Genomic DNA, 12,680 nt, shown 5'->3' with positions numbered 1-12,680 from the left:
CCTTCAGTAGCTTAGGGCCTCATCAAACCTAAATCCAGCCCTGGGCAGAATATAATTTTGTTGTGAATAATAATTGTATTTGCTTTTAAGATGATGCGTAAGTCTAATATAGCATAAAGGTAAGGTAAAGATAAAGGGACCCCTGACCATTAGGTCCAGTCGTGACCGACTCTGGGGTTGCGGCGCTCATCTCGCTTATTGACTGAGGGAGCCAGCGTTTGTCCGCAGACAGCTTCCGGGTCATGTGGCCAGCATGACTAAGCCGCTTCTGGCAAACGAGAGCAGCACACGGAAACGTCGTTTACCTTCCCGCCGGAGCGATCCCTATTTATCTACTTGCACTTTGACGTGCTTTCGAACTGCTAGGTTGGCAGGAGCAGGGACCGAGCAACGGGAGCTCACCCCGTCACGGGGATTCGAACCGCCGACCTTCTGATCAGCAAGTCCTAGGCTCTGTGGTTTAACCCACAGCGCCACCCGCGTCCCAGCATAAAGGTAAGCATGCCACAAATAACAGCTTCTCCATCTCAGCTTCTTTGTAACATTTCAGATCACATATAACGAAGTTGAAAGAAAGCATTTGCTGAAAAAGTTGTCATCATTCAGTAGCAAAGTTTCTACAAAGAGGTATAACCCACTGATTTCATGCAGCACGTTCAGCAATTCACAGCATTACAGACAGACTCAAGTCTCTGCACAAAAACACTGTTAACTTGTGCAATTCTGCATTCAAGGTGCCGTTCTGAATCATTCACTTTTTGAGGGTTTTTGCCCCTGTGGGATAATCTGAGTCATCTACGACTCATTTTTTTTCCCCTAATTAATTTCATTCCCAAATAAAATAAAGGTTGCCCCAGTTATATAATCATTCCTGAGAGAAATTGGCTTTTGCATAGCTAGCTTGTCACTGAAGTGGGATTCTCTGACAACACACCCCTGTTTCCAAAGAGCAGACATTTATTTTTAGCAGACCTCCTGCTGAAGCCTCAAAAGTGCGGTTCTGATGTTTTCCTTATTCTAAATTTAAAAAGTGTTGTGAGTTGTAGCGCGTGTGTCAGTCTGTATCATGCCTGAATCCATTCTAATTCTGGGGGTCCAGCAAGGGTTAAAAATCTAACGGCGGATTCCATTGCTGAATTAGCCAGGCAAGGTCCTAGTCAGGCCCGTCTTACCCATAGAGACTAGAGACGAGCAGAATCCGTGACCAAGGGAAAGAGACGGTGGAGGAAGATTGGAAGAAATTTAAACTTTATCTTAAAAAATTTTGTAAAATCATTGAGTGTTAAAATGTCATGGGTAAAGCATAGCAGATTTGCAGCGATAAAGGATTGGATATGAGGAAAGAAAAGGTTAAAGAAAGGAATTAATAAGTAACTAAGACCAGGGGTTGCTGAAAAAATTTAAAACAAGGATGCAGAAAAGGGAGGCATGGGGAAGTCGTTGAAATTGGGTATATGAAAAAAAAATTATGAAATTATACATGTTTATATGTTTGTTTGTTAGTGTTTGTGGTTTGTATTGTCTTATAATATATGTTGAAAAACCAATAAAAAATTTTATAAAAAAAAAAAAGAGAGAGACTAGTGGCGCAGGGTGTCAGGGCGCCAAGTTCTGGAAGGCGCAAGGCAAGAGTCCGGGAAACACCGAACGAGTGCGCTGAGTGAGCAAAGGTGCGTGCGCCGCTCCTGCCGAATTCCCCCCTTTTAGTCTGCAGGCGCCGAATTCTGCTCTCTCGGCGCATGCCCTCTCGCTGCCTGCCATGGCCACCGCTGCATGAACCGCCCAGCTGAGCCGGGAGGCGCCCACATCCAGCCTCCGCTTCTTTCCCGGAGGAGGAGCCGTCCTCCAACCGCTGCCCGCCTCCTCCAGCCCTAAAAAAAGGGCGACAACTCTGGGAGGGGGGCACCGGAGGGATCTTTGCACCACAGCGCCAGATATGCTTACGACCTGGCCACAGTGATCCATGCGATGGTCACCTCCAGGCTTGACTACAGAGTTTGGGTGTAATCTTCGATACCTCCCTCTCTATGGAGGCGCAGATTGCAGCTATAACAAAGGCGGCATTTTTTCATCTCCGCCAAGCTAAGCAGTTGGCTCCTTATCTCTCTCGCCCTGACCTAGCCACTGTGATCCACGCGACGGTCACCTCCAGAATGGATTATTGTAACTCACTCTACGTGGGGCTGCCCTTGAGACTGACTCAGAAACTGCACCAGCTGCACCGGCTCCCGGTGGAGTACAGGATCAGGTTTAAGGTGCTGGTTTTAACCTTTAAAGCCCTATACGGCCTGGGACCCTCGTACCTATGGGACCGTCTCTCCCGGTATGTCCCACAGAAGAACTTACGGTCTGCAAATAAAAACATCCTGAAGATCCCAGGCCACAGAGAGGTTAGGCTGGCCTCAACCAGAGCCAGGGCTTTCTCGGCTGTGGCTCCAATCTGGTGGAACACTCTGTCACAAGAGACCAGGGCCCTGCGGGACTTGACATCTTTCTGCAGGGCCTGTAAGACAGAGCTGTTCCACCAGGCCTTTGGTCAGGGTGCAGCCTGACCCCCTCCTCTGGCAATCTGCACAGAATTTTGCTTAATGGTTGCCATTAATTTGATGTTAATTAATTTTTATAATGAAAGGTTTTTAGAATGTTGGATTATTTTGATTGTTGTTAGCCGCCCTGAGCCCAGCTTCGGCTGGGGCGGGCGGGGTATAAATAAAATTTATTATTATTATTATTATTATTATTATTATTATTATTATTATTATTAATTCGCTCTACACGGGGCTGCCCTTGAAGCTGTCCCAGAAACTCCAGCGGGTGCAGAACGCTGCAGCGAGGCTCCTCACGGGGTCTCTGCCATGGGAGCGTATTCACCCAGTGCTTTTCCAGCTGCAATGGCTCCCGGTGGAGTACAGGGTCAGATTTAAGGTGCTGCTTTTGACCTTTAAAGCCCTTCACAGCCTAGGACCCTCGTACCTATGGGACCGCCTCTCCCGGTATGCCCCACGGAGAGCCTCAAGGTCCATAACTAGCAACACCCTAGTGGTCCCGGGCCCTAAGGAAGTTAGATTAGCTTCAACCAGAGACAGGGCCTTTTCAACACTGGCCCCGGCCTGGTGGAACGCTCTGCCTCATGAGACCAGGGCCCTGCAGGATCTGATTTCTTTCCGCAGGGCCTGTAAAACGGAGTTGTTCCACCTGGCCTTTGGCTTGGAGCCAATTTGATTCCCTCCCCTCTTTCTATTTTCTTTTTCCTTTCTCCTCCTGCGATGAGGCTACATTTTAATATTTTAATGTTTCAATATTTTAATGTTGTATTTTAATTTTGTTTTTAAGTTGTATTCATTCAACTTGTTTTTATTATTGCTTGTTAGAGGCCCTGAGCCTGGCCTTGGCTGGGGAGGGCAGGGTATAAATAAAAATTATTATTATTATTATTATTATTATTATTATTATTATTAAGACGGCCCTGGTCCTAGTTACCACGTAAGTCTGACAAAGGAAGTGGCTCTGTGCCAGCGGACAAATGGGTGGGTTCCCTCTCTCTCCTGGCTGGTAGCAAGAAGCACAATAGCCAGGGTTGTGTGAGAGAGAGAGCTGAGCTGGAAGCAGGCTGCAGGCAGACAGGGAGAGCCACGCTGGGTTTCTGCTGGGATCCAAGACTGCGACTATGGGAGAAGCAAGACCCTCTTGGGGTGTGAATGCTGCAAGTCCCTCCATCGTAAGCTCAGGCTGTATATATGTGTAAATAACCCATATATCTTAAAGATACAGTGGTACCTCGGGTTACATACGCTTCAGGTTACAGACTCCGCTAACCCAGAAATAGTACTTCAGGTTAAGAACTTTGCTTCAGGATAAGAACAGAAATTGTGCTCTGGCGGCGCGGCGGCAGCGGGAGGCCCCATTAGCTAAAGTGGTGCTTCAGGTTAAGAACAGCTTCAGGTTAAGAACGGACCTCTGGAACGAATTAAGTACTTAACCCGAGGTACCACTGTACTGCAGTCTCTGTTGTCCCCAGGAAACCACACCCAGAACCCCTGGAATATCATCCACTTGGGAGGGCACACAACAATATCAGTCATGTAGACATTTGGGCATGTTGCCCATCGACAGCTAGTTTGGGATCTGGAACATCAGAAATCCGTTTGGAGAAGTCTTTGATGGGGAGAGAGGAAGACAGGGTTGGCCCGAGACATTTTGGAACCTGAGGCAAACCTATGGGAACCAACTCCTAGGGGCTGACGTCCCTTTGCTCCCCCTCCCTAAAATATTTTAGGGGGTTAAAAAAGTTGGTGGGCATTGCCATGTTGAGTCATGTGACTGATGGTGCGGGGTGGGGCTTACCAGTGCAATATTTTATTCACGTTGGCACCCCTGGGTGAACCGCAACATGGTTCCCTGCCAGGGAAGAAGGCGTGTGGACCACCGGGATTAAATTTACGGCATGTAATGCCTTAAGAGAGAATATTATGAAAATGATATATAGGTGGTACATGACCCCAGTCAAGCTTGCAAAAATCTTTCATTTGCCCGACAACAAATGTTGGAAATGTAAGGAAAATGAGAAGCCACAGAGCACCCACCGCTCGACTGGCGCCCCTGAGAGAAAACGGCCTCGGTGGGAACAAATACAAATACCTTTATTGGCATGTCGAGTTAAAACATTTCAAAACACTAGGATAAATTTAAAAGGGACAGGAGTGAGGCTGTCAAGGACCACAAGGTACCCTGTCTATTCCCTATATGTCAAACAGGTCGATCACGACCTCAACTTTGGCTCCCTAAAAAAAGCTCAACAAACTTGGTCAATCCAATGGGTAGATAACTGCCAGGGTTTTTTTTATAGCGCGAGTAGATCGCAGTCTCTTGGAAGTTGGAGGGATGGTTTATTAAGAACCCTTTCGGGTAAGATGGAGGTTAAAAAGGAAGCCACTGGGCAGGTCTGTGGCATATGTGGTGCCAGGGTGCAAAGATCTGCCCGGCGCGCCCCTCCCCCCGGTTGCCCACTCCCTGGTGCGCAGGAGGGTGGAGCCGGATGGCCACCTCATCATCTTTCTGGCTCGGTCACCCCCGAACTTGCGGCCAGAGCCGTCCGCAGCAGAAGAGCCCACCGCAGCGCTCTGACCGATGGACGGGCTCTTCCCCGGACTCAACTCTCGGGCCCCGTACTCTCGGCCTGGTGCCTGAGTGCCCCACACCCCTAGCGCCTATGGGTAAGACGGCCCTGCCACTGGGGCAGTAAAGTCCTTGTCCCTATCTGCTAGGAGGAACCTCATTTGGCTTACTCTCAGAGCCATGGGTCGCAGGTCCAATATCTTGCTCAACATCGGTTTGCGGAGTTTGCTGTGCAAATGGCAGTCCAAAAGAATATGGTCCAGTGAATCTGGTACGCCCTGATTGCAGGCACACAGGTGGACTTGATAAGGAATGTGCTAATATCTACCTGTGGTCACAGACGCGGGTGGCGCTATGGGTTAAACCACAGAGCCTAGGACTTGCTGATCAGAAGGTTGGCGGTTCGAATCCCCGTGACGGGGTGAGCTCCCATTGCTCTCTCCCTGCTCCTGCCAACCTAGCAGTTCGAAAGCATGTCAAAGTGCAAGTAGATAAATAGGTACCGATCCAGCGGGAAGGTAAACGGCATATCCATGCGCTGCTCTGGTCCGCCAGAAGCGGCTTAGTCATGCTGGCCACATGACCCGGAAGATGTACGCCGGCTCCCTCGGCCAGTAAACCGAGATGAGCACCGCAACCCCAGAGTCGGCCACGACTGGACCTAATAGTCAGGGGTCCCTTTACCTTTACCTGTGGCCACTACGGAAGGGAAAGCGTTTAGTCTCAGTGGGAAAGCTCAGGGGGCAACTGCCCTGGTTCGTTGCCCAGCAGCGCCAAAAACCCGCACACGCCGTCTCTTGAGGCAGACGGGCGCCCACACCCACGGCCACCAAAGAGGGGGAAGCCCGAGGGGGGGCGGCTTCCCGCTGGCTGCCTTTCCCGCCCTGTTCTTCAGGTAGGCTGCCGCGGGCTCCTCCTCGCCGTCCAGCCGAAGGGCCGCCCCTCGAGGGCTTCGTGCGCCCTGGGCGCAAAGGCGCGCCGCCCCCTCTCTGCCGCTGGGGGCCGCCGGCCAGCCCAGCCCAGCCGGCCAGCCCAGCCCTCTCAGTGAGGCGGGGCAGGCAGGCAGGCAGGCAGGCGGACTGGCTGTCTGGCAAGGCTGGCGAGCGAGCGAGGGAGCGAGCGGAGCGGAGCAGAGCCGCCCGCGCCTCTGCCCAGAAGCGCTCCAGCGGCGCCAAGGAGCAGGTAAGCGGCTGCTCCTCCGCGCCATCCCCGGCGGGTACTGCCGGCTTAACCGGAGGGCGGCGCCCCTCTCGGAACCCTAGGAGCGGCGTCGGGTTGCGGGAAGGGAAGCCCCAGGGGAGGCGGAGCGGCTGCTCCGGGCTGCTGTCGGGGCAAACCCGGTCGGGAAGGGGGAAACGGTGCGCAAAAATGGTTCTTCCGAGGCGCGCTCGAGGCGCCTTCCGAGGTGGCGGGCGGTGCTGGGGCAGGGCTGGCGGGGAAGAGGAGCTGCCCTCTCCGCTGAGGAGCCTCCGCGAGTGTCCCTCTCCTCCCGACTCCTTGCAGGGCACGGGGCCGCCACTTCGGGGACCCAGAGCAGGAGACCCCCGGCCAGCCCACGGAGCAGCATGCATCTGGAGGATGGCTGAGGCGGGCCGAGGAAGCGCTGCCACCACGACCCACGGCGGGCTGCCCCGAAGCGAGAGGAGAGGAATGATTGCTGCGTGGGGAGCCTGGTCTTGCTTTTTCCTGGTCGCCACTGTGCACAGCCTCCCGGCAGCCAGGATTCCTATTCCAGACCCCGAAGAAACGCCGACAAGAGCACCATTAGGTAAGGAAGCAGGAGGGCTTCTCCCCCCAGTTATGCTTTATTGCATTTTTAAGCATTTCACGGATGCATCCCAAAACGTAAGAATTTTTTTTCTTTTCTTTTATCCACTTCCCGTCCCATTTTCTGTAGCTTCCTATTTCTGTAGCTTCCTATCTTATAACCCCTCTCTTATAACATAACCTTATAACATAACAATGATCTCTCATTCCCTCTGTTGCTCATAGTTCAAATCCTGCTCACGATTCCATCAAGCTATCATATTTCTTTAAACAGTCCCCAAAAAGGCTTCCATTATTCCACAAAACAATCATCATTAGGTTCTCTCGTTTTAGCTGTTAGATTTGCTGATTCCTCAGAGTCCATCATTTTACTTATCCATTCCTTTTCAGTGGGAATTTCTCCTTCCTCCCTTTTTTGCGCATAAGGAATCTTAGCTGCTGTCATTACATACATAAACAGCTTAATCGTCTTTTTTAGAACCACAGGACAGCTTCTTCTGCAAGGCATGAATATAGTTGACAAGGTTGGGGGGTTTTGGTTGGTTTTTTGTATTCCATGGTATATAGGCTAAAAAGGTTATAAGCCTTTTTAAAACGGGAACACGCTTTGGATGTCTACCTGCCTGAAAGGGTCCCAGTGTTTGATCCCAGAAGACTTGGCTTCAGCTTGGCAACTTTTCCTTTCCAATGCAACCCCCCTGTGCACAGTTTTACAGTGCCATAGGACTTTGTGGTTTTTGTTGCAAAAGAGAAACACAGCTACGCCGCTTAAGTTTGCTCTCTTGAGAAGTACGCAAGGATAGAATTGTTTCTGTTGCCTCCAGAACAGTCTGCACATTTGTGATACTTTCCCTCCATACTTGCAAACTGCTGCTGGATCCACCAGAAGTATTCCAAGACCAAACTGTTACAGGTCAAGGGCAAAGTCTCCAATAAATGGAAGCACCTCAAATGGTTATTGTAGCATTAACCAAAGGACAAATGCTAGGGTGTATGCACTTAGATGCCGGTGGCTTCACAGAAAAGCGTAACTTGATTTCCTTGCTGAAAATAGTGGGTGTTCGGCCCACACAAAAAATCTTTGTACTTTTGAAATTTGAAAATCTGGACTGGAAAGAAACAAGTCCTTCTTTCAAATCCTTTTTTCCAGTCTCATGTGCAATGAAATGTTCTGTGCATTGTAGTTTTATACCTCCCAGCCAAATGCTGCGTTTAAGGGAATGTAGAAACAGGGTTGTTTGGGGGTCTTTGGGAAACTAGAAATTGAAGTAAGAGAGACATGAACATTTGTGCTGAACATTTTAAATATCCAAATGACTCAATTTTAAATATCTAACTGACTCAGATTATTTTAAGCGGGAAACTCATTGTACAATATCGCTTAAACTCTAAACATTTGGAGAGAGAGTTAATTGTTTCCCCCTTTGTTGGCAGACAATAAAAGTCAGGGTATACATCTGTATACACCATGCACAGAAAGTTCTATCTGTGTCAGGTTTCCATTGTTTGGGAAAGAGATGAAACATGCTTGGCAAACAAATGAGGGTGGAATAAATGTGCTTCATGGCAGCTATTCACACCGGGACATTATTTCCCTTCTGTTTTCCTGGTACAGCTATAGATCACCCAGGGCAGTGCTATTTTTCAAGAGAGATGCCGGAACTCACCATGAACAACTCCCTCTTTCTCTTAGAATGCCAATGGTGCCCACCTGTGAGGTGCCGAAATTGAGTTCCAGCTGGGGGGGGGGGAGCCCTGACCCAGGGTCATGGTTTTATTTTCAAAAAAGTTTGACTGAAATGCAGGGTTCTCCATGTAGATTGCCTGGCTCATTTCCCCACAACTAAATTGATTGAATAATGGAGCGACGTCTCTTCAATTTGATCCAAGTGGATACGTTTTGTACTGTATATGGAACAAGCTGCATGGCTTGTAGAACAGTCCAGAAACTCACTAGGTATACAGTCAGTTTGTTGATCCAGTGTTTTCTCCTTCTTTCCTAGTGGACTGCCCTTGTTTTGAGCTTTTAAACCAATTCCTTTGGAGTATGTAACCACGTTTTGTAAGGTTCAGAATGGGACCTCTGAACAAACAAGTTTAGGACTGAGTCCCTTCACTGTACAGTATTGTGCTGGGCTGCTATTATGACTGCTGATGTAGCTACACTACCATTCTGAAGGAATATGTACTTGAATGGTGTACATATTTTTAGAATGTTAAGATGGAAGAGCCCGGCAGAGATGTCTTAGAATGATGAAATCCCTAGATTGGGTCTACAAAATTGCTTTCTGGCAATAGTATTTTCACTTCTTTCCGTTTTCAAAGAGGTAGAACTGCCCAGCTGTATAGACTCCGATGGCAGTCTTAGTCTTTAGGCAGTCTTAAGGGCCTTTTCATACATTACGTTGTATGTGTGTGTGTGTGATTTTCATTCTAAAAGCATGCACTTAAAAATATAAATGCAACGAACATGTATTGTACAAATATAGCAGGATCGGCTTGGGCTTGTTGTCAGATATACGCTACCAAGAATGACCTTACCTGAGTGTGACTGCATTTTATTTCCAAGAACTGTATCTTGGACTAGGGATCTAAGAGTGCAGTTTGCTGAGCGCAGAAGTTGGTATAATCCCAATGGAATAAACAGCAGCAAATGGTTTCAGATTGTTAAATAAAATGCACATTGGTCCCAATGGTTCTCAATGCTTAGCAGCACAAGCAAAGTTGCACTATATATTGCATTATATATTGCACTATATATTGCATTATATGTGTATATATATAGAGAGAGAGAGAGAGAGCGCGCGAGCGATGCTTGATTGATCATTCCCTGTTTTTGAATGAACTATCAATATAAAATGGTCCATAAGAAAAGGTTCTGTTGAATCACTTGTATATAGAAGACAGAGATTCACAGCCAAGCAAAACACAGGTGTTTACTTTTGAATCTGCAAATTGCACAGTCACAAGCAAACATTTTCTCCTGGTCAAATGGGCCGTGGGGGTACTGATTCATTACTGAGGCTTGTTGTTCGGCCGCTTTTGCCTTTAACACAGCTCAAGACCTTATTTTCCATAAAGGGGCTTGGAAGCATTTTTCCCCAGTGATCTAATTCTCCACACGGGGCTGTGAAAGTTGTAACAGCTACTGCCTTGTGCTTCTGCTCAGCTACATAAAACACACATTGAAAGGAGGCATTCTGGAGGTATGTGTATGTTTGCTAATATGAATACTAGCTATTAATGGAGGTGGTGCAAATTCTGACATCTCTACAGGGAGGTGTTCTGCTGTTAGCAGGAAGAAGGCAGATGGTGGGGCTGCTGCTGAATAGAAAAATACTGGGGGCCTCATTTGGGCTGCATTTCTCTCGTCTCCTTTTTCTCTGGACTGCTGCAAGAACAATGTCATTTTTTTTTATGAATGAAAGTGGAGAGGCAAGACAGAATTGACTGTGTATGTCATTCACTCGCAATGGCAGAGATGATTAGGGAGGTCAGTGAACTTGTTTGCAGCCTTGAACATGTGGTCACTCTATTCAGCCGCCACAGAATAGGCGTTGGAATAAAATAAAATAAAAAGCGCTCCTGCAATTTGCATTCTTATTCAGATAAAGATATTACTGGGTACGATCAGTGAATGTCAAGTAGTGCTTACTGTGTTGTTAGACAGCAGACAGATAAAAATAGCAGCGGCACATTTTAAGGAGTTTGTGAGGTGCTCTGTCCCAATTGTACTGTGGTTTCCACAACACCCATTTTAATTCTTTTCCACAGAAAAAAAAACCCCATTGCCCCATTACGAATGAAACTCCTCCTCCCCTTATGTTACTCATTAAGTGTTCTGGATCTAATGATATTCTTGAGACAGAATGTTTATTAGCTAGCAGATTAAAGTATCTGTAATATTCAAAGAGCAACAAATACTTATTATTTTATTGTTATTAAACATTCAGACCACCCTTCATCTGAGAATCAGAGGGTGGTTCACGGTATAAAATACATAACAAAGTAACAAGCAGAACAACAATCCCATACTTTTTGGGAGAAAACTATTTGAAACATACAGTTATTTTATTGAAATAGCTATATGCTGGTTTTCAGCCCAGGGGTTCTCTGAGCAGCTTACAGTAGTTTGAAAAAGCAAGCCATTACAACTTCTTTATTTAAAAAACCAGAAGAGCACCCCAGAAAAGCTTCTTTTTAAAGCAAAACAAAACACCAGGGTCATACCAGCATTAAAAGTGCAAACTTAAAAGCAAAATAACCCCTCTGTTAGGAATAAACTGGAGCAGATTTTGACATTAAAACAAGTGAGGGAGATTATTATGATTATGATTATTATTATGATTATTATTATGATTATGATTATTATGATTATTTATTATTATTATTATTATTATTATTTATTATTTATACCCCGCCCATCTGGCTGGGTTTCTCCAGCCACTCTGGGCGGCTTCCAACAAAACACTAAAATACAATAACCTATTAAACATTAAAAGCTTCCCTAAACTGGGCTGCCTTCAGATGTCTTCTAAAAGTTTGGTAGTTCTTTTTCTCTTTGACATCTGGTGGGAGGGCGTTCCACAGGGCAGGCGCCACTACCGAGAAGGCCCTCTGCCTGGTTCCCTGTGACTTGGCTTCTCGCAGCGAGGGAACTGCCAGAAGGCCCTTGGCACTGGACCTCAGTGTCCAGGCAGAATGTTGGAGGTGGAGACGCTCCTTCAGGTATACTGGACTGAGGCCGTTTAGCAGAGTGCAGGTATCTTGTGTTTGGTCTTGATACATGCAAAGTGAAGAAGCGTAATTTGTGGGTAGGAAGGCCTAGGAACCCCTTGGGTCACCTTTGAGCACGTCAGAATTCCTGCTCAGTGCAGAGACATTGCTCATTTTCCTTACAGGAATGGCTGAATTGGTCAAGGAGAAGTTGATGCCTCTTCGTCAACACGTTGGGACGGTACAGTATTCCCAACATAGTCACTGAGCTAGTTTGGACAATAAGCCAGGAGATCAGAAGCATTCATTTTCACTTTAGATTCAACACAGCTCGCTGTTTTGTCTGAACCCAACACAGTGTGGTTATTATGAGCAATAGCTTGCTTAAAACAAGCCGGCATGAAACCATGGATTGTGAAATTGTCGTGTTTCAACAAACCACAGTTACAATGAACCACAGTTATGGGTTCAGACAGAACGCTAATGGAAACTGAAGCTTGTGGCTACACCAGGAGGGAGAAGCTCCAAAGCCCAAGGTTAGCTGAAGCTTGTTCCCATTGTGGTAAACCATGGTTTATTGTGATGCCTGAACTCGCCCACGGATTCTTCCGAGAAAGAAAGACTCCTATACCTTTTCTGCTGGGAAAGAAAAGTGCAGCAGCTAAAGCAACTAAGATGTTTCTTTCTTGGGAGAATTGCCTTTTTTCTTTCGCTCTGTTCCTGTAGGAAATATACTTTGATTAAGTTGTACAGCTGGAAACAGAAGCATATCAGGCTGCCAAGTGCAGATGCAGTCATCCAAAAAGGGCTGCTGGGTATCTTTTATTCCTTTCAAATGGATATTGTGCAAGTGGGATGGGCCGGCCAACCTGTGATGCGTGGCCGTCATGCAGCAAAGCTTGGGCAGGGGCTAAATCCTGAGCTCCTGTTTGGTCTTACTGTGTTTAGTGGCCAAGTTTACATTGTCTGTTGCTGTTTTTATGTGGATTTTCTGTAAAGAAAGAGGTTAAAACGTGGATTTCTGTAGCAGAGTTCAGTTTTCGCAGGTTCTAATAAGGACTTTCTTTAAGTTGCTATAAATC

General features: G+C 47.1%; 1 protein-coding gene across 4 annotated transcripts in view; it reads left to right on the top strand.

The window, feature by feature from the left end:
• The first annotated feature begins 6,156 nt into the window (after positions 1-6,156).
• FGFR3 (fibroblast growth factor receptor 3) overlaps positions 6,157-12,680 on the top strand; it is a 72,128-nt gene continuing 65,604 nt past the window's right edge. For 3 of the 4 annotated variants that reach the window (XM_053387742.1, XM_053387741.1, XM_053387740.1), the window contains exons 1-2: positions 6,158-6,297; positions 6,619-6,883. In XM_053387742.1, the coding sequence (XP_053243717.1) occupies positions 6,694-6,883 (190 nt within the window). In that variant the 5' untranslated portion in view covers positions 6,158-6,297; positions 6,619-6,693. Of the gene's footprint in view, positions 6,298-6,618; positions 6,884-12,680 lie in introns of all 4 variants that reach the window. The other variant, XM_053387739.1, reaches the window with a different exon arrangement.

The sequence above is a fragment of the Podarcis raffonei genome, chromosome 5, assembly GCF_027172205.1.
Source record: "Podarcis raffonei isolate rPodRaf1 chromosome 5, rPodRaf1.pri, whole genome shotgun sequence".
Taxonomy (NCBI): Eukaryota; Metazoa; Chordata; class Lepidosauria; order Squamata; family Lacertidae; genus Podarcis; species Podarcis raffonei.
This window is presented reverse-complemented; position numbering and strand designations above follow the sequence as displayed.